Source organism: Phyllostomus hastatus, unplaced genomic scaffold (genome assembly GCF_019186645.2).
Source record: "Phyllostomus hastatus isolate PE091 unplaced genomic scaffold, TTU_PhHast_1.1 phas_contig_244, whole genome shotgun sequence".
Lineage (NCBI taxonomy): Eukaryota > Metazoa > Chordata > Mammalia > Chiroptera > Phyllostomidae > Phyllostomus > Phyllostomus hastatus.
The window spans coordinates 435,434-456,972 of record NW_025333796.1 but is presented as its reverse complement, the minus strand read 5'-3'; the positions used below and the strand labels follow the sequence as shown (position 1 = coordinate 456,972).

Here is a 21,539-nt window from a genome sequence, read left to right as displayed (position 1 = left end):
CGGTCCCCAGGAAGAGGACTCCAAGGGACACACAGGTTCGTCCCCCTGGCCTGGACTGGAGCCCTCCTCCTCTCACTGCTCCAGCGAGGTAAGCCGAGGGGCCCACCTGAGCCAGACCTGGCCTGGCACCCCCTGGGCCCCGACAACAGACCCGGGCAAGAGGCAGCCCCAGCAGGTCTCGGCCCAGTCCCAGGCCAGGCTGGGCATTTGGCAGCTGGGGCGCCAACCTCCTACAGCAAGTAGGGACAGCTGCCCTGTGCAGGGTGGAGCCACCCACCACATTCCTGCCAGGGTGAAGAGGGAGGAGCCCTCACCTGCCCTGTTCCGGGCCAGGGAGGTTGGTCCAATGGGGAGCTATCCACCCCACCCAACTGGCCCTCCACCCTCGGCTCCTCCCCGTTGGGAGGCCACCACCCTTTCTCCCCCAGAGACCGGCCTCCCAGGCTCCCTACGGCTCAGTCCATTCTCAAACCAGGGCAGCTGCTGCGACACGGCCGCTGTCCCCGGGATGGGAAGCCTCACACCGCCCAGGCCCTCTGAGGGCCTGCACCACCTTCCCTATGTCTAGGCTGTGGTGGCCATCCCTCAGCCCTGGCCCGGGCCGTCCTCCTTCCCTGCCCCAGGCTGCCCCCGAGAGGTTATCCCACGGAGGGCCCAGGCCCACAAGCAGTTCCTAAGCTCATCTGCAGAGACAGCCAGGGAGGAGGGTCAGGCCGGCCTGGGAGCTAGAAAGTTGTGGCCCCACCTCGAGCCAGCCCACGCCCGGAGCCTCGCCCCCCCAGGCCTCAGTGCCGCGTGGGCCAAAGCCAGAAAGAGGCCTTCAGCTCTGTCCTCCCATTCCACCAGGCCACGGGGCGGGGCAAGCACAGGGGCCACCTGCAAGTCCTCCTCTGTCTGCAATGACCACCTCCCAGGACCCTCACCGACCTTACTTGGGCAGCCCTGCTGTGCCCTGATCGCACGGCACGCCCACCTCTCCCAGGTAGGTTCCAGGTTCCCCGCCTGCTCCCAGCGCAGATTCCAACCAGAAAGGGATCCCCAGGCCAGACACGTCCCCTTACCGCTTGGCGCACCCAGGGGCCCAGGGGCCATGGCCGCCCGGCGGCTCCACAGCGGCTCCGCGGGTGGGGGCTCCGGCGGGGGGTCCCTCCGGCGGAAGCGGCTGGTGAGCAGCTTCCAGAGGCCGGCGGCGGAGCGGGGTCGGCCGGGCTCGGGGGCACCGCGCGGGGCCTCGGCGCCCAGCAGCAGGTCGCGGCGGCTGGGGAAGGCGCCTAGGGAGCTGGCGTCGCCGTCGCTGCGGGTGCGCACCCGGGGCAGCAGCCCGGACTCCGAGCGTCTGATCTCCTGGCCGCGGCGGAGGCGGAAGCTGAAGCTCTTCCTCAGAGCCGACAGGCCGCGCCGGGGGCTCGGGGTGGCGCGCCCGCTGCCGCCGCGCAGCACCTGCCAGCGCTGACTGCTCCACAGCGAGGCGCCCCGCAGGAAGCCGGCGCTGCCGGCGCGGCCCAGCCCGGCGCCCGCAGCCTCGGCCTCGGCCAGCTCCAGGCGGTTCACCTCCAGGAACGTCATGCTGGTGGGCCGTGGCCGCGGCGCCTGGCTGCCCCGGGAGTGGCTGCGCCGGGCCGGCGCGGGGCTGGGCACGGGGCTGGGCGCGGCAGAGCCCAGGCGCTCCGAGGGCGCAGGCCCGGGGGCCGGTGGGCGGCCGTCGGACGGGCCCCGGCGGCCGAGGCGCGGGCGCAGGAAGCCAAGCAGCAGGCTGCGGGCGCCGGTGGGCGGGGGCGCTGGGCCTCCCGAACACACGCTCCGCGGCCTCGCCGTCTGCTCGCGCCCCGCGTACAAGGCAGCCTGCAGGGCGGGGGCGGCGCGGCTGGCCGGGGCGCCTTGCAGGTCCAGTGAGTCGCAGACGCTGAGGGCGCGGCGGCATACGGCGGGCCGCTCCCGGCTGTAAGTGTCCCCCGGCGGCCAGCCCTGCTCCATGGTCAGGGCCCGCGGGCAAGGGCCAGGCCCATGGCGAGGGGCGCGGGGCGGGGCCCAGGCCGGGGTCGCGGCCGGAGCGCACGGACCTCCGGCCTCTGGGCCTCTGGGCACCTAGCGTCGCTCGACTGAGTCTCACAACTCCTCCACCGCGCAGGGGCAAGCCCAGACCTGGAGAGGCCGGGAGTCAGCCCAGCACGGAGAGAGAGGCGGCAAGCCTGGCCTGGAACACCCAGGAACGGCGGCGCCAGGGAACCAGCCTGCTGGGGCAGCCCCTGGAACCCTCAGAAAACAGGAAATTCCAGCCCAGGGCTCCTCCTTGGATCGGGGCAGGTAGGTGAGGCGCTGCCATTAAGAGCAGGCCAAATAAATAACAGTTCTCAGCACCCCACACACTGGGGCCGGCTTGGGACAGGAGTGGGCTCTCTCCAAAGGAAGGGCCTGAAGGTGAAACCCAGGGCGGGACTTAGTAAAAGTGTAAACTAGGGGTCAGAAGGTAAGTCATTCGCCCTCTCTGGGCCTCAGTCTCCTGATCTGTAAAGTGGGAAGCCCAGACAGGGTGGTCCTATCTCAGTTCTGTTGGGGCTCAGACGCCCTGAGGCTGGGACACTGGAGAACGGGAGTTGCTGGGCGCTGCTGCAGGGGAGCCGGCTGTTCTGTCAGCGACAGAGGCTTTCTCCCTTGAGTATTAAGTCATCTAGACCGGGTCAAGCGTTGGCCTTGCTCTGGGCAGTGGAAAAGCCACAGGTAACCAACCTCTGGACCTGGACCCTACAGTTCTGCATAAGAGACTCAACTTAGGAGTCCCCGAGGTCTCTGGACTGCTGCTCCTGGGTCTCCCCTCCTGTGCGGAGGCGTCCAGAGGCTGACTGGCCGGCCGAGCGGAGGTGAAGTGTCAGCTCGTGGTACCGGCTGGAGCCTGGCGCTCGCTCTCTCCAAGCCCCTTTGAATTTCCCCAGTGTGGGCCGCGCCAGACACTCATTAAATGCCGGGTTCTCCCCCAAGGCCCTGGACGGGAGCCAGGCCCAGTTCTCCCCGATCCACAAGGACCCTGGGCAGATCAGGAGAAACCAGTTCTGGTAGCGGCCAGGATGAGGGGCTTGCATTTCCCTTTAAAGACATAATGCCCCAGGTTTCCTCCACTCCCAGTCCAACCCCACTCCCGGCTTCCCTCTCAGCTGCAGAATCCCAAGCTCCTGGTCAGACCCAAAGCGCAAGGGGAAGGCGGCACATTCCAGAGGGGGCTGGAGTGGGGGAATGCCTGAGGAAGGCAGGGCCTCTCCGACCTCGGTGCTGCCAAGTCCCGGGCTGGATCGCCGGGGAGACCCTGGGGGTGAAACAACGCCCCGGCGTCGTCCTCCCCCTGCTCGCGGTCTCCACGCACCAGATGTTGCGGCTGAAGGGCCTTTCCCAAGCACCTCCAGGCACGGAGACGGAAACTCGACCCGGGAATCCTGACTCACAGTTCCGAGTGTAAAACTCCCACACTCCGGTTCCCCGTCGGCACATCTGTGTGTCTGTGTCTCTCACACGCGGGGACTCACCCCTCCCCCGGAGAAGAAGGGTGCTCATCGCAAACCCTTCCCCCGCCCAGCCAGCGAAAACGCAAGCCCAGGACGGCACTCTGGGAGCCCTCCGGGACGGAGGGGGATCGGGAACGAGGTGCCCAGGAAGGGACACCAACGGGCTCTCTGGGTGGGGGCGGCAGGACGGGATTGGAGGGGGGAAGCCCCCACCCACCCACGCTGGTGCACAGAAGACAGGCGGGAGTGCCTGGCCCCAGTATGGAAGGACATCTCCCGTTCTCAGAGGACATCCAGCTCCGAGCTCCCACTCCCACTGCGGGGTCGGCCCAGGCACACTGGCCTGTCCCCAAACCCCGATAGCTTCCTCTTCCTCGGCCAGCTGCCTCCTTCCCACCCCTGCGTCCCAGAAACCACTCCCCCGGGGCAGGAACGAGCAGAGGAGGGCCCCGGCCCACACACCCGTCAAAGTCCCGGGACATGGAGCCAGGAGAGGAGCACAGGGCAGGCACACAGCGCTGCCTCGTTCGCATCGGCCCCAGGCAGGGACGGGGTCTCTGTTCTGCCTGATGCGATTCTGCTGCGAAGAGAAGCAGCGGACACGGTTCCGCTCAACACAACGCGGAGAAAAGGGGGGCAGCCCCGCAGAGCTCCGAGCCGGGACCTCGCAAACAGGACAGACGGTCCTCGAACCAGCCTTCGTGTCCGCGGTCGGCCATCAGAATCACCAAACTAAACCCCTCGCTTGGAGGCGAGAGTCGCCACGGACCTTCCTGAGGGGCTCAGATGCAACATCTCAAAAAGCCTGCGGCGCATGCGCGTCGGATGAGGATGGACCCGCGTGCCCGGGAGCACCGCGCAGCCCCTCGGCTCTGAGTGCCGGCACCTCGGAAGACTCTAGTCTAGATGCGCACACAGCGGGGTGCCGCGGCCAAAGCCATCCTGCCCGTGGCGTGTCGCTGTGTGTCTGGGGACAGCAGGAATGCACTGCTGACCGCACAGGGGCAGCTCAGGGGGAAAAGACCTGCCGTGCGGCGTAGGCGCCGCGGGAACAGAACGCTGGTCCGGAGCAGAGCGAAGGAGGCCTCGGGCCCAGGAATCCGGCAGAACCTGCACTAGTGTCTCCACTCACATATTTGCTGGACGATCGTTGATAAGGTGAGGTGCGCCCAGCTGAGGCCGCACAACCCACACGGAGCTGCGGGCGGCCTTCTCGGACATGGGGAGGGCTGGCTTCCTGCTGACACCGCGGTGCGTGTGGGCAGCTCAGGGAAAGGCTTCACCTTCTCCCTGCAGCGGGGACGTCCCTGCGCTCCATGGGCCCCGACATCGCACGGGTTCCTCTCGCCACAAGGTGGCAGCAAAACATCTTCCCGCAGCCCTGGCCGCGCGGGCAGCGGAAGTGGGGGACCCCGACAGCGGGTCTGCAGTCCCCGAAGACAGAGGAGCCCTGGGGCTGCCCCACCCCGCCCCCGCTGGCCCAAAGCCTGCCCAGAGCGGCGCACGCTGCAGGCCTACGAGATCCTTGAGTCTTTATTAAAGTGTCGGGAGCTGCCCACCAAGACGGTTTGATGCAGCAGCAGCAGCAGCGAACCTCCAAATTCCATCCCCCAAATCACTCACACCATGTTCTCCGTCTTAAGTAACGCACAGCCAGGAACCTTCCAGGTGAGATCCTCCATTCCCTCCTGCTCACCACGCCCCCACACCCAATCCACCCAATCCGCGGTCAGTGCCGTTGGCTCCACCTCCTCGGTGTGTCCGAAGTCTACTCTGTACACCCCCTCCTTTGTACAGCCAGGGCGAGCCGCCACCCTCCCCGCCCCAAGCGCCCACTGCCAATCCGGAAGTGACCTGGGCACTTCCCAGCCTCCCGCCTCCAGTGTCCGCTTGGCACGGAGCCACACCAAGCTCCTTTCCAGCTTTGAGCGCCCCGGGCACCTCGCCTCTTGGAGCTCACCGCCTGGAACTCGCCCCCTCCCCACCCCCGTCAGCCACCGAGCCTCCGCGCTGGCGGGTGCTTCAGCTCATCCGAACCCCCTCCGGCACCAGCTGAGTGCCCGGCCACTCTCCATCACCACGGTCACCTAACACTCATCACTCTCGGATATTTTTCTGCTGTTTCCTGCTCCCCTCTGGACCTCGGCTGGGCTCACAGGTGTATGATGATTCTCTGTGAGGGAGTGAGGGAGTGAGGGAATATCTTTGCTGAGCATGAACTGTGCACCCAGGCTTTTGTTCTCCTCGCGGGGAGGGAGGCAGGCTTAAGAGAGATGGGCCCTGGGGGGCACAGTCTGTTGAGGATACAAACCACAGGCAACACCGCGGGCACAGACCCCAGGTCGAGGGGCGTGGCGGTGCAGGCAAGACGCAGCCGTGCTCTGCACTTGAGACCTCGGGCTTCAGACTCGGCCTGGACCCTGCCATCCAGGTGCCAATCCCGGGGCGGATGCCTTTGCCCCACTGAGGCCCGGGGTCAGCCTGTACCTTAGGGACAACCCACCTTGCCCGCTGAAGCCACACTGCCACAGACAGGGCCAGCCTGGGGCCCGGCCCACAGCCGGTGATCAATCAGAGGAGCCACCACCGCTGGGCAAGACAGAGTCAGGAACACAAAGTCACACCAGTGCCAGCGCTTTTCAAATCAGACATCGAGTGGACCCCTCGGCACGTCCTCGTCTGCCCGGGCCTTTCAGCGGCTGGTCCCTCCGTCTCCTCCCCAGGGGACTGCAGGGCTGGACGTCAGAGTCCCCGGGGCCCCGTGGACCACGCCTTCCTCTGGACAGCTGATGAGCTGTTCCCGGCCGGAAGGAGCAGCTTCACCCTGTGAAGCCCCAACCCCCAGGGCCTTGGAATGTGGCCTCACAGGAAAGAGCTCGGTTGCAAATGGGATTCACTAAGATGGGGTCGCACTGGAGTGGGGCGGACCCCGAATCCCTGGACGGGTGTCCTCATACAAAGGAGCAATTTGGACACAGAGACCACCACACGCAGAGGAAAGCCAGGGAGAGAGGCCCGGGACGGACCCTCCCGCACAGCCCTCAGAGGCAGCACGCCCTGCGGACACCTTCCTTGCAGACTTCCAGCCTCCAGAGCTGCGAAAGCAACCATTTCTGTTGTTTTAAGACACCCCCTCCGCCCCCGCCGGCACAGAAATGCACAGAAGCTACTATAGACCCACAGAAATGCACAGAAGCTACTATAGACCCGAGGGGTGGGCGCCAGGGGGGCCAGCAGATGTGACTGTGCAGAAGCCACCCCCCCACTCCCACCCCAGGTCACCCCCCAGGGCTGCTCAGAGGAGCTGGGAATTCCGCCCCCATCTCCCAGGCTCAGAGGGTCCGAGAGCCCCCAGTGGCCGCATGCCCCACCTCCCTCTGCAAGCTGAGGAGGTCCAGGAGGCCAGGTGGGGAGTGGACAAAGGGAGGAAGCGGCGTCATCCCAGCCCAGAAATAGCCTTCTGGCCCCACGCTAGCTACTCAGTAACAGTCTCTCCGTCTTTCTTCCTGTCCGCAAACTCTGTTGGCACGTTGGCGGACAGAACAAGCCCGTCCCCTGGGGAAGACTCAGTCCCTCCCCCGGTGCGTCCCCGCCGGCCTCCTGACCTCGATCCACACTGACGCGCCCAGCGGGACCCAGACACGCTGCTCCTTGCCCAGACCGGAAACCGTACTCGGGGCCCCCTGAGGACCTCCGGCCCTGCGCCCACCGCACCCCACCGGCAAGCCCTCTGCTTCCCAGCAGCCTGTGCCAAGGGGAAAGGCAGCCAGCCTGTGCACACCCGCTGTGCCCCTGAAGGGCCCTGCGCACTGCCGCCTTCGGGGGGGGGGGCGAGACTCAGAGTAAAGAGTGGGCGCTCTGCCTCTTCGCCCCAGTTCTGACACGTTTCCTGCATGTCACACTGTTCGACGGTCTGACGTCCCACGAGCTGCGCATCTGCTTCCCCAGCCCCGACTGGGAGCTTCCTTCCTCAGCCGTATCAGGGCTCTCGTTTGTGTTCCCCCTATTTTTACAAAAGTAAAATATCTGAATCAAGTAATTGCACTGATTTCGCCCGGAGACAGAGCTGCGTCAGCAGGGAAGCGGCTGCAGACGCGGAGCTGCTGCCAGGGCGCCCCCCCACCCACCCCCCTCCCCCTCCACGGGAGCTCGAGCACCGACGCCCATGCTAGGGTCTCAAGTAGAGGGGGCCGAAGGTCAGTGTGCACATCTTTTAAAAATAAAAGATGCAGGTGTTTTGAGGGTCTTAATGCACGAGAGTTTAAACCTGTCCAAACTCTCACTGCAGATTTGGAAAACAGGCAGGTCATCTCCCCAGTGGGAGGGGCCCATCCGGGGCCCAGGCCTACCCACGGCCCCCAGCGTCCCACCCGCAGGCCCAGGCCCAGGAGGCCGCCTCCCCGCGGCCTGCCAGCTCTGCAGCAATCCTCGGTCAGCCCCGGCTCACGCCTGAGGTCCAAGCAAAGTCCTCCGGCGCGGGGGGGGAGGGCAGGGCAGATGGGGTGTCTCTCAAACCTGCCAGCCTCCTCCTGTCTTTGCTGTGGAAGCTACGATCGCATCTGCTCTCTCCCCTGTCCCCGGCGCCTGGGCACACGCAGGGCAGCAGACGCCTGCCCCTGCCGCTCAGAGCCACCTCCAGCAGCCCCAAGGGCAGCAGGGCCCCCTCCGGTGCCCACACAGCCAAGGCAGCGGCCACATGGGACACCGCTGGTCACCTGAGGGTAACAGCCACTTACTGAACACAACGGGCCCCACGCTGGGCACTTTACTACACGTACTGACCCACTGAACAACCCATTTTTCAGATCAGGAAACCGAGGCAGAGACACCACGTAAATTGCCTCAAGTCTCCAGCTAGTAAGTGGCAGAAGCTGCCTTCCGACCGAGGCTGCCTGGCTGGCCCCTGGCCTTGGGCCTCCCTGGCCTGGCGAGGCTTCTGCTGACACAGGGCAGCCCAAATTCCACCTTACAGGAGGTGGCCCCGCCCACCTTCCCTCCCGTGGTACCCACTCTGGGGCAGCCCAGACGGCCTGCCCAGCAGGGGCCCTCCTTCCAAAAACACCTTCCCTGAGGTTTCTCCTCACCCACCTCCCAGACTCCTGCCCCCGGCCCTGCTTTCCCAGCCCTGGGTCAGTCCCGGGCCTCACGCAGGTCTGGGCCACCCCCCCAGGCAGCTGCGGCCCTTACAAAGGGAGGAAGCTGCCTCGAACGACTACCTCTGACAGCGCAAGGGGACCGACCTATCGAGGGGCTGATGGGTTCATGCCACGCAGACAGAGCCACAGAGCACCCAGGGCAGGCCCCCCAGTTGGGGGGGGAGGTGTGGACGAGTCAGACCGCCCTCCTGAACTCAGGATGCAAAGGCCTGGGGCAGGGCGGGGGGCACTTAGCTGAGCCCTCCGGGGCACAGGGGTACCCCAGGTGCGGCCAGTTCACCTGCACGATCTCCTGCCGACCAAGACCACGAGTGCCCGGCGCCCCCAGGTTACAGAACTCCCGTTCCTTTTCTTAGGTGTGATGCTGGCGATACGTTGTGCAGAAGGTGGGGCCTGTTCTTTGGAAACGCCTCCTGAGGTGCTCGGGGGGGAAACAGCTCCATGCCTACAGCTGCTGACCATGACCGCCAGCAGGAAAGTGCGCGTGTGTGTGTGTGTGTGTGTGTGTGTGTGTGTGTGAGAGAGAGAGAGAGAGAGAAAGAGGGAGGAATGGAGAGAGAGAGAAAGCCAGTGGGGATCCCTCGCATCCCAAGATGAGAAAATACTCATTATTCTTCTAGCCCTGGCAGGTGTGGCTCAGTGGATTGTGTGCTGGCCTCCAAAGCAAAGGGTTGCTGTGGGTTCAATTCCCAGTCTAGGGCACGTGCCTGGGTTGAGGGCCAGGCTCCCAGTAGAGGGCGCTGGAGAGGCAACCACACACTGATGTTTCTCCCCCTTGCTTCTTCCCTTCCCCTGTGTCTAAATATAAATAAATAAAATCTTCTTAGAAAATATTCTTCTAATTTCCTCCCCATATTTTAAAAAGGTTTTTTTGTTTTGTTTTTTGTCCTGGCTGGTGTGGCTCCGTGGATTTGAGCGCAGGCCTGCAAACCAAAGGGTCGCCATTGGATTCCCAGGCAGGACACATGCCCGGGTTTCGGACCAGGTCCCCAGTAGGGGGCGCACGAGAGGCAACCACACACTGGTGTTTCTCTCCCTCTCTTTCTCCCTCCCTTCTCCTGTCTAAAAATAAAGAAATGGCCCTGGCTGGCTTAGCTCAGTGGATTGAGTGCAGGCTGCGAACCAAAGCATGTCGCAGGTTCGATTCCCAGTCAGGGCACATGCCTGGGTTGCAGGCCATGACCCCCAGCAACAGCACATTGATGTTTTTCTCTCTCTCTTTCTCCCTCCATTCCCTCTCTAAAAATAAAGAAATAACATCTTTTAAAAAATAGAAAAATAAAGAAATAAAGTCCTTTAGTATTTTTTTTTTGGATATCACTAGTTTATTATAAAAGAGACACGGAAATTATTTACATGACGAAAGATTTCAGTACGTCAAAGGAATAAATAGGCTGCGTCACACGATGCCATTTCAATAGTGACTTACTTCGGTCTACATACTTTCTAAGAATGGCACCGTCTCTACACGAGAAATAACCCTTGTCGTCTAGCACCACCTGGGCTCCTCCATATCCTGGAAGAACTTTATCTCCAGCTTTCACACCAACTGGTTGAATCTCTCCATCCTTTCCCTTGGAGCCTGATCCAACAGCTTTTAGAGTTGCTTTCCATACTGCTGCTTGAGATTTTTCTGGAAGCACAATGCCTCCTTTGGTTACAGTTTCTGCAGCACACCTTTCCACCAGGACACGGTCAAAGAGGGGCAGAAACCCTCGAATGCCTGTCCTGCCCGGGCTCCGGCCGCCGGAGTTCTTACTCCGCTCTCACGCCGGGGCCGCAAGGGGAGACCAGCAGTCGGGCCCTCGGGACACGTGCACTTAAGAAATAAAACCTCCCTGGCTGGTGTGGCTCAGTGGTTGAGCTCCGGCCGGCGAATCAAAGGGTCGCCAGTTCGATTCCCAGTCTAGGGCACATACCTGGGTTGCAAGCCAGGTCCCCAGTAGGGGGCGCGTGAGAGGCAACCACACATTGACGTTTCTCCCCCTCTCTTTCCCTCTCTCTTCCTCTCTCTAAAAAATAAATAAAACCTTTAGGAGAATTTTTGTTGTTGTTTTTCATAGTACAATAGGTACATGCCAGCTGAGAATATGGGCTCTGAGACCAGACTTACGGGTTCAGGTCCTGCCTCTGTCACTACTAGCAGGCAGCTTGGGCAACGCCCTTACATCTCCCTGACTCAGTCTCCTCATCTGCCAAATCGGATAACACCCCCCGCCCCCGCAGGGATGCCCCGAGAGTTACAGGCAAGCACGCAGGGCAGTGCCCAGCAGGAAAGAAGCACCAGTGGGAAGCTCCTGTTTTCAATGCTCCTCTGTCTGCGGCAACAAATCTGATCCTGCCCACCCCCCACCCTCAGCTCAGAACCCTGTCACTGCAGGAGCTGTCAATCTGGTGACATTCGCAGCACAAACACCAAGTACTAGAGTGTGGGGTGGCACGTTTGCAGAGTTTAAAAACACACGGTGCCAGCCATTTCCATAATGAAATCCCAGCTCCAGGAAAGCCGTGTCTCCTGTGCCCATCAGAGCCGCCGGGCATTCCTTCCGACGGCCGGCGGCCTCACCGGGTCAGCGTGTGGGAGCCAGACTTCGGCCGCCGGTTCCTGACATGCCCTTTCGGTCAGCGTGGTGTTTCTGTGGCGTCAACCCGACGTTACCCAGCCCTGGGTCTCCTGCCCAGAGGAAGGGGCCTCTGCTGGGTCGGGCAGTGCTGTGACCGCCAGCCCCTCGCAGCAGAAATCAACTCACCCTTGATCAAGTTTTGGGGGGCAACTGGGGAAGGAAGGGCTTGCGGCACGCTGGAGCAAGCCCGGTTGTGACCACTGCCCCCGGGGTCGGAATTGAGAACGGCCTGGCCTGCCCTGGCCAGTGCGGCTCGGCTGGTTGGAGCGCCGCCCCATAACCGAAGGGCTGCAGGTTGGAGCCCGGTCCAGGCGCGCACCATCAAACGCTCCTGTCCGCATCGTTGCTTCTTTCTCTCCCTTCCTTTCTCCCTAAAAGCGATGGAAACACGCCCTCGGGGGCGGACACTCCGCTCCCTCTGCCTGGACCACACCCAGTCCACCCTCACTTTCAGGACCAGAGGACCAGCGTGTCCCAGCCCCTCCCTCCAGTGAGGACGGGTTTTCTTGTCCCACCGCGAGGAAATCTGTGTGTTTGTTTTCCCCCTCGCATCTCGGGGGGAGGCAACACCACACTCGGGGCATGTCTAACGGACAGCTGCCCCTTGGCCCCTCCCTATGGGTCTACGTTAAACTACCTGGACTTGGGTCGGGGTCTCTGTACCCATGCCGCTGTTGTCCCCAACCCGGACTCAACTCACTGCCACCAGCCAGCAAGGGGCCTGCACCTCCCTGCCCTACACAGAGAGGGCGCCCTGCTGAGGGGCAGGCTTCCTTCCCCCACAGGTGGGAAGGCTGCCTCGGACCCTGACACCCACCGTCCCCCGACTGCCCCACCCCCATGGCCAAGGTCACACAGCGTGGACCAGAAACCTTCACCCATCTCCCCAGGCCCTGGCAGAGGGAAGGCCATTCACGCTTCCCAGGGAAGCCTGCTCAGCACACAGGCGGCGGTTTTTCGGGCCGGAGCCAGCTGACCTGTCAGGAGCCGGAGCCAAAAAGCAGGACTCCCGTGTTTTCGGTGAGCGCCCGGCTCTGACCCGGCTCTGACCCTCGAGGAGCAACGGGAACTCCAACAGGGAGGACAGAGAACTTGACGCGCTGCCACCCGCTTCCCGTGCCAGCAGCTGGGCCCCGGCCAGACAGAGAGCCGGCCTGTTTCGGAGACTCGGGCGGGAGGCACCTCCCCACCCTCCCGCCCGCGGGAAGACACAGGCTCACGAGGAGCATCTGGCCCCACTGTGAATGGCCTCCCCGCTGGCCCAGGAGCACCTGCGCTGGCTGCATGCAAAGCTCCTCTCTCAGGCACCTGACAGCTTACAGCCCTACCTGCCCCCTCCCCTCCTCGGGCCGGCGGTGGGGGGGTCCCCCCTGGCTGGGAGGGGGCCCTGTGGCAGCACTGTGGCCCTGGAGCCGGGCACAGCACCATGATATGAGCAGGGAGGCCCCCTGAGTGACCGCCAGTCCCCGGCAGGGCTCCCGGGCTGGGTGCAGAGCAGAGAGACCCCTCCGTCATTGGTCAGGCTCCACCTGCCAGGCTGGTGCTGGGCTGGGGGCTTGGGCTTGGTGTCCAGAGGGGAAGCAGTGAGTGAAGCAGACACCAGCTCGTGACACACGCTAGCTGGGGCAGGGGCACTGCCTGCTCCGGGCCCCACGAGGTGCCAGGCCAGGGCAGGCTGGGGTGGGGAGCACCCGACAGACCAGAGCTCTCAACTGGACAGGTGGGCGCTGGAGCCAAACAGAGCCAGGTTTCGATTCCAGCTTGCTGAGTGTCTCAGGGCCCATGGAGAGATGTGCAGGGCCCAAGGGTCACAGCCAGTAGGGGGATGGGCACCTGGGAAGGGACGAGAGAACCTGTTAACACAGGTTCATGCCCTGGCTGGCTGGCGTAGCTCAGTGGATTGAGCACAGGCCTGTGGACCAAAGGGTCGCAGGTTCGATTCCTAGTCAGGGCACATGCCTGGGTAGCGGGCCAGGTTCCCCATGGGGAGCGTGTATGAGGCAACCCCACACTGATGTTCCTCTCCCTCTCTTTCTCCCTCCCTTCCCCTCTGTCTAAAAATAAATAAAATCTTTTTTAAAAGAAAGAAAAAGAAAAGAAAGTGGCAGCACACTGTGGAAGGCACAGTCTTCTGAATACACTAGTCCAGAAAACTGAGTGCAAGAGGCGAACACTCCCGTCTTCGGTTTTGCAACGAACAGGCGCTCTCCTGTTACAGGCCAGAGCGAGAGCTGCTCCTCCAGTATCACGGCCACTGGCCGCGGGGGCTCCCAGGCAGGTGCAACGCAGCCACTCCAAATGGAGAGGGGCCCGGGTGTGAAACCCAGGGACGAATTTGAAGACTTTGTATGAAAAATAAAAAGTAAAATAGCTCATCAAAAACGTTTATGTTGATTACATGCAGAAATAATATGTCAGGTATATGGGTTAAATAAAATACGATATTAATATCAGCCCTGGCTGGTGTGGTTCAGTGAACTGAGTGCTGGCCTCTGAACCAAAGGGTCGCCAGTTCGACTCCCAGTCAGGGCACATGCCTGGGTTGTGGGACAGGTCAGGTTCCCAGTGGGGGGGCACTTGAGAGGCAACCACACATTGGTGCTCCTCTCCCTCTCTTTCTATCTCCCTTCCCCTCTGTCTAAAATAAATAAAATCTTTTTTAAAAATACATTTTAAAAATCAATATCACCTTTTTAAAAAATTTGTTTATATGGCTACTTAAACATTTAAATTTGCCCTTACGGTTGTGCATATACAAAACACAGTTGATTCCTGCATTATTACTTATTAACTACTGTATTATTTTCCATAGGAACAACTGTTAACCTACTTTTGCCCCACCCTGTCTGTGCTGACTGAGAGGATACACTTTAACCACCAGGCAAGCAATAAAATTAAGGCAGTTCTGGTGGCCGTGTGACACACCCTTGTGACACGCTGCATGGTTCAGGGTCCGGTCCAACAGCTGAAACCTGGGGCAATTCCTGACTTGGCACTCCTGCCCTGGGGACTGCCACGCTGTGCCAACTGACCGCGAACTCCGCCCGCCCGGGTGCTGCTGGCTCGTGTTCAGGAAACTGCAGCGGAGGAGCCACCAGCGCGAGGCACCGCCCCCACCCCGCCCTGCCCCCGCGCATGCGCCCTCGCTCCGTGCTCCCTGCTGTCCTGCAAGGCTGCACAGGCAGCTAGTTTATGAATGGGAAACCACAGGTGCCACATGTGAGCACTTCCTAGGGGCTGGCACTGGTGTAAAGGCTTCGGGGAGCATTAACTTCCTCCCTTCTCCCATCCACACCACGAAAGGAGTGCTTGTGAACCTCATTTTAGTAACCAGGAAGCCAAGACACAGAGAGGCTAAGGTCCAACAGGTTGCTCCAAGCGGTAGGGCCGGGGTTCAGGTCCAGGCAGCCTGGCTCCAGAGCTGGGACTGGACCTCTACCCCACACAGGCTCCGACAGAGGACGAACGACGCCCCGACTTCGTTCCGCCACAGTGGCCCAATGTAGAACCGTCTAGAATAGTCCAGAAGCAATAACCAAGCAGATGGAGGAGCGGCGCTTTGGAGTGATAGAAAGGCGCCAAACCTTCACAGCTTTTTACCAAAGGCTTTTGTGACTTCATTAGGGGGAGTTTAACAACAAAAAGTAAATCCTCGTGGGTCCCTCTCTGGAAGAGACCAGGCAGAGAAGGGCTGGCAGCAGCCCTCCCCCCCACCGCCAGCACGCGGAAGCCCCCGCCCCCCACGTGCAGACACACGTGCACCCCTGAGAGGCTGTGGTTGGACTCGCATCCCACTCCAGAGCTTTGCCTACGGGCGTGCAAACCAACAAAACATCAAATTACCAGCAAAAGAGAAACTGCTGTAGACAGGCACACCTACTACTGTGGCAAGGACCGGCGCAGACAGAGAAGCAAGAGGAATAAAGACGCTCACTGTAAACAGGCACAAACCAGCACCGGCGCCTCCCTCTGGGGCCGCGCGGGTGGGGCCCGCCCGAGACGGCGCTTCCCTCCCACTCACAGAACTGTACGCTTTAGAAAAACCGATACTAGGAGATCCAAACTGCCTCGCACGTCATAAGAAAAAAAGGAAGAAACCAAAAAGAAAATGAACAAAGAATATAAACAGAATTCAACAAAAAGACAAAAGACAGAGGGTCTCTGCCTTCTGGAACCCGCAGGGACTTCCGGGAGGGCAGTGTGGCCCTCAGAACGGGCACGGTGGAAGGTGGCACGGTTTTCTTCTTCCTGGGACTCTGCGCAAAGGAAATAACCGGACGAGTGCGGGAAGATCCGCGTCCAAGGAGACGCATGTCAGTCCCTGACGCGGGGCACCACGCAGCCTCCTGAAATGACGAGCTTGCACCAGGCGCTTCCTGGGCCAGGGGCTGCTGGGAGCCCCTGGCATGTACGACCCCCGCACACCTTGGCACACCCTACAGGCAGGTGCCGTTATTACCCCTCCTTCTCATGGGAGGAAACTGGGGCGCAGGAACGACTCCCTCTCTACTCCTTGAGGGACTCCAGGCAGCACATGTCACAGAAACCAGGCCCCATGCAAGAAGCCAGACGCAGAACACGGTAGTGGCGAGAGCCTGCGCTCCCCGGACAAGGGGGACCCAAAGCCAGAGAGCAGAGAAAAAACTGAGCCGATTCAGGCGCTGTGGGGCAGGGCTGGATCACCCCGAGCTGCACAGGTACGACCGGAAGGATCATTGAGGAAGACAGGCCCGGGGGGGGGGTGCGTGCGCGCACGCGCGTCTTGCCCAGGCTCTCGCAGCCGGTCAGGGGCAGAACAGAAGCGAGAACCCAGGAATCCTGACTCCCCGTCAGCCTCCAGTGAACCTGTGGTTCTCTGGTCCCCCGTCTCTGGCCAGTGCTTTCCGCAAACCCGCACCCCTCTTCCCGTGAACCGCCAGGAACCTCAGGTCGAACCCGGTGGAGCAGGCACGTGTCAGCCAGCCAGCGCGGGACCTCTGGAGGGGGGCGGGGCACACACACTTCTCCTCCTTCCCTGCACGTGTGACTCTGTTACGACAAGCAGGCGTTATTCTGGTCATTTGAACATATATTTACACTTTAACAACGTTTAAATACTTTGAAGTGTTTCTGGATCAAGCATCCACTATGAGCTCTCAGGGAAGGGCGGGGGGCAGCTCCGAGAGACACCGTCCTGTCGGGGGCCAGAGACCTCAGCCGACAGCTTCAGGAAAGAACCGCGCTGAAGTTATAGTCTAAATGTTCCCAAAAGGCAAACTCAAGGTCAAAAGCATCCTTGAGAGCCACCTAAGGAAGGGCTGGCCAGGGTCCGCGCGGCCCCTCGAAGCTCATTGGCCCATCCGAGAAGAGCGCGAGACCTGGAGCTGGAAAACCAGGGGAAGCCCCCGGCTCTGCCGCTCCTGGTGTGGCCTGGCGGAGGCCCCCCCTGAGGCCTGGGCTACCTCGTTTGCAAAGTGGGGATGATGCAGGTCCACTTCAAGAGTCTGTGGGAGAAGAAACGGTCACCCGCAATGCTGCGAAGGCCTCGTGATGACGTGCGGCGGGCAAGCAGGCGGAAGAACACTAATCGGTGTGATTCCACCCCGAGCAGTGTCTCCATCCGCCAAGCAGGCGTCCCGGGTCCCCTCCCTTCCCCGCTTTCACAGCCTGGTGCTCAGCCCCGTGCTGCAGAACCTGCGGCCTGCGCCTGACCCCCTGGCCCGCACGGAGGAAGCCAGCTAGGGTCCGGAGGAATGCAGTCTGATTCTGAGTCACCTGTATCTCAAAAAGAAAACCAGGACAAGCCAGAGGGTCCAGGTGGGTGTTCAGGAGATGCTGACCAGCGACCCAGAACCTCTCAGGGCCCCGCCTGCCTCCCCCTCCCCCGGGCTCAGCTCCCCCAAGCCAGTCCCGCTTTCCAGGAAGGGCATCTCTGCTTCCTCCCCTCCTGAGGCTCTGAGGGCTCACAGTGCAAAAGCACGGCGAGGGCATGAAGAGCCCACTAATCGCTTCTAACTCCGCCTGGTCACCCTCTGAGCCACCCGGCCCAGCACGCCGAGGCCGAGAGCACGCGCTCTCCCATCCAGCCCTCCCGAGAGGGCTCGTTTCCTGCAGGATTAAGTGCCATCTCGAGTGGCCTCCTGGAACGAGACACGGTGCAACCGGATCATAGAGGATAAGGCGTTCCAGCTCCCCAGCCAGGGCCCTCCCGCCCGTCGTCCTCCGTGGACTCGGTGACCCGGGCGACTGCTCCTTGAACATCATGCTGTACGTGCACCCTCCCCTGCCACCTCTGCAAACCGCTCCTTTTCTGGGCCTCCCTGCCCGCCTCTCACAGGGTACTCAGGGGCAAGGGCCGCTTTATCAGGATGAAATCTCCCACATGACAGCGAAGGAGGGCTGAATGGAAGGGGGGGGCCCTCTCTGCCCCCTGAGGGCAGGCTGAAGCAGGTCTTTCCTTCCCTCTCCTGTGACCTTAAGGAAAGGGGCCTTGAGGAGTCTTCTCCGGTCTCTAACTTTCGCCCTGATTTTTTTTTTTAACCTGAGTTTATTCCTGCCGCTCCCAACCCCATCTGGACCCTCCTACAGGCCAATGCATTCACCCACAAGTGGGGAGAAAAACCACAGCCCTCCTTTCCCTTCCTCCCCCTCCCTTGTGCCTTCCAGGGAGCTGGGTGCAACTGGGCCACACAGTAGGAACTACCTGAATACATAAATGTATCTGGAGCAAGCGTGGCTCTCCCTGGCCACCAGCACCCACACGGACATCCTCTTTTCCAGAATTCCTAGAGCTCCTCTGTGCCATGTCCTAAATAGGCAGCCGGCCCCCCACCAGGCACACTCCCTCCCTCAACCAGCTAATTACTGGGAGGGCCCCGAGAAGTTCCAAATGAAGATTCAGATCCCAACATCCCAATCACGCGCCTTGGAGGAGCCTCGGAAATCTGCACTGAGCAGGTCCCGCAGGTGAGCATCTGTACCAGGGTGGAGGACGCCCCCCTCACCCAGGACGGGCAGAGGGGCCCAGCACACAGGAGACGGCTTCCCTGTCTCCCAAGTGGATACAGTTCTCTCCGCATCCCGGGGCTCCAGCTGGGATCTAGTGACGGGACACACAGAGACAGGGGACAAACTCCAAAGCCCCAGGCAGGGCCTCTTGGATCTTGGAGGAGTGCGGCTGCTGAGCCCCACTCAGCGCCCACCCCAGCGCTCCAGGCCACAGCTCAGTGCCGCCCTCTCCAGGACGAGCCAACAGGGAAACCTTCTTTAGAACAGGACCGAGCCCCAAGGCCATGGAGGCAGAAAGAAAGTGCCCGAAACCCTGAGAACGAGCCAGCCTGTCTCTGGAATGCTCCAAGGAACTTTACTTAGAAAAAGGCCCTAGTCCTGGCTGGTGTGGCTCAGTGGATTGAGTGCCAGCCTGCGAACTCAAGGGTTGCCGGTTCGATTCCCAGTCAGGACACATGCCTGGGTTGCGGGCCAGGTCCCCAGTAGGGGGCACATGAGAGGCAACCACACATGGATGTTTCTCTCCCTGTCTTTCTCTCTCCCTTCCCCTCTGTCTCAAAAAGAGAAGAAAAACAGAAAAGCAAAACAAACAAACAAAAAAACACCTAGGGGGAAGCAAGAAGGACAGGAACCAGTCCCCCAGCTGACAAAGCCCACTTTGTAGTAGCAGCCATGTGGCACACCCATGGCCACAGTCCACCTCCGGGCCCTCCCTAGGGACCTGTGGAGCCCCTGCCTGCTTGCCCTATCCTCGGGCGAGTCTGGGGTGGGGGGACACATCTTCTCAGGGACAAGCCTGCCTTTCCAGGCCACCTGCTAGGACCCCGAGGGCTGCTTCTCCCAGCAGCTCACGGGGCTCCTGCTCACTGGGCCCGGCTCCCCTCATTCCAGGAGCCCCAGCAGTCCCCCATGTGGCTTGCAGCCTGCTAAGGCCCAGCAGAGACCCAGGCACGCCCCTGGAGCACCTTTCCCTGCAGGAGCCAGATGAAGGCCCCGACTCAGGCCTGGCCCAATCCCTGGCTGATCAACTCGGATCCCTCGCTTCCCTGGGCCTCAGCTTCCCCACCAGGGAAGTGAGAGCAGCTCAGAGATCCTGCACAAGGTGAGCCTTCCGGCCCGCCCCAGCTCCGGGTTACACTTCTTCCCTTCCTTAAGTCCCTGGGGTGGACATGTTTTCTCTCTTTGGCCTTTAGTGGGAAAAGGAACTTTTCAAAACAGCCCGTCTCCCCTCCAATGCTGTCCTTTGAAACCCCGCAAAGCTGAATGTCCCCCAGCTCCCTCCTGCCCCAACCCAGGGGTCAGAGGTGACCAAGAGAAGCAGAGAGAAGACGAGAGGACGAGAGGCCACTGCCTCAGTCGCAGACAGCTCCCGAGTGCATCTCTCGGGTCACCTTCACCCGTGTGCTGCCGGAGCGAGGCTGATCCCACACCAGGAAAACGCCATCCCTGCCCACTCAGAGGCTCATCCCTAGTAAACACAGCATCTGCTCCCCGGGCCAGGAGTGTGTTTATGTAACAGCCGCAACCCAGGTCTGCGGGGCCCTGGCGGGGCGTGGGGGGGGGTGCAGCACCAGTCAGGCCCCGAGTGAGCAGGGAACCGCCTGGGAAGTGGCTCCCCTCCCTCCACCAAGAAAGAAAGTGGGGACGCTGCTTCCCAGGACGGCGACAATATGGTTTGGCAGATGGAGAGAGGAAGGGTACCGGGCAGAAACTGGGGAAGGAGTTTTCTGGTTTTTTCTTTTTTTTTCTGATGCCTGCCTAGAGCAGAAAAGCTGGGGAGACCGGAGTGGGAAAGCTGGGGTGACGTGGATAAGAAAGACGGGTTCCAGGAAAGAGGCTGGAAGAAAGAGGGGAGAGAAAGAAAGAGGTGGGAGGCCGTGCCCAGAAAGAACAGGGAAGCAGAGATCCGGGGAGCCGAGAGCCGATGTGTGAGGAGCGGCTGGGCCGGGTGACAATGAGACATCAGGTCCCAGGGTTCACAGGAGCGACACCAAGCTCCCAGGCTAAAACAGGAACACGGGGCACTTCCAAACCACAGCGGGGAAGTTGGCCACAGGGGACCTGCCTGCTGTGCTGAGCCGTAAGACCGAGAAAGCCCAAGTGCTTCCGGTAAGCACGGCCTTCACATCACAAGGAGATGCCGGCCAGAGGCTTCCTGAGCTGGGGGGCGGGGGAGGGCCCCTCCTGGGAGAGGAAGGCGAGATTCCCGCCTCTCCCCGCTCCGGGAACGGCTCTGCGACAGATGTCTTCCCTCACCCCTTCTGTGGTTACCCTCCAAGTCTCCACACCGAGAGGGGCGGGGGTGGGGGTGGGATCTTGGAGCTGATCTGGGACTTCTCTTACTTCCTCCTGAGGACACTGTCGCTGCAGGGAATGGCTGCTCTCCCCGCCCTGCCCTGCCCTGCCCTGCCCTGCCCTGCCTTGCCCTGCCCCGCCCCGCCCCTGCCCACCCCCTCAGCTGCAGGAGAAGAAATTGGTCATGTCCCTGCTTTGGGGCCCCAGACCCACACAAATGCCATCTCCAGGTCCCCAGCCACAACAGTGATTCAGGCCATTTGCTCAGATTCATGTTAATGAGGTGTGTTTTTTTTCCCTGTCACCTAATTAGTTCAAAATGAACTCAGCCCTGAGAGGAAAGAACTGGAGAGGGCTGGGGGAAAGGACAGAGAGGGTGTCACGACAGAAGGGCAGGACCCCGGGTCTGATGGGGTCCTTTACTACCAGAAGATGGGGCGCCCCCTCCCCAGCTACAGGGGCCTCTGAAAGCAGAAAGGGGGTGTTCGGGTGAGGAGCCCCCAGAGCCACACGCCAGGAGGTGAACGTGAGAGTGGGGCCCTAACTGTGAGGCTCGAGGGGTGGACAGGCCTTGGCACACAGCCCCCCGGTGTCCTCAGCAAGAGGCCTTGCAATCTCCCTGCATTTCCACGGAGGCCGAACCCACCACCTGCTGGTGGGCGTCCCCCTTCACACGCAGCCAGAGGAGGAAGCAGATGGCCCAGGGCGAGGCCCATCTGCCCACTGGGCACTCAAAGGTCACCATGCCACTGGGATGCCTGTGGGCGGTGCCTGCCCCGCCGCACCAGAGGTGGAAGGAGGGGCATCTGCCAGCAGCTTGCACCCGCTTCCTCTGCCCCTCAGTAGCTGAAGCCCAGGCAGGGCCCAAGAGCCTAGAGAAAGTAGCATTGAGCAGCGCAGGGGCGCGGGGTTTCGGTTCCTGAGGCCCGCGCCGTGTCCCTGGAAGTCGGTCAGCGCCCCACAGTCCCCCGCCCACCTCGCAA

General features: G+C 61.6%; 1 protein-coding gene and 1 long non-coding RNA gene across 9 annotated transcripts in view; one reads left to right on the top strand and one right to left on the bottom strand.

Moving 5' to 3' along the window:
- AGAP3 (ArfGAP with GTPase domain, ankyrin repeat and PH domain 3) overlaps window positions 1-21,539 on the bottom strand; it is a 51,070-nt gene that overhangs the window by 28,191 nt on the left and 1,340 nt on the right. For 3 of the 8 annotated variants that reach the window (XM_045837739.1, XM_045837740.1, XM_045837744.1), the window contains exon 1: window positions 1,062-2,133. The exons of 4 other annotated variants lie outside the window; for them this stretch is intronic. In XM_045837739.1, the coding sequence (XP_045693695.1) occupies window positions 1,062-1,974 (913 nt within the window). In that variant the 5' untranslated portion in view covers window positions 1,975-2,133. Of the gene's footprint in view, window positions 1-1,061; window positions 2,134-5,117; window positions 5,183-21,539 lie in introns of those variants that run through there. One more of the 8 variants, XM_045837743.1, reaches the window with a different exon arrangement.
- Window positions 1,836-7,512, top strand: LOC123817945. The gene is made up of 3 exons (XR_006785561.1): window positions 1,836-1,941; window positions 2,129-2,304; window positions 7,036-7,512. It is a non-coding gene; the product is annotated as an uncharacterized LOC123817945 (long non-coding RNA).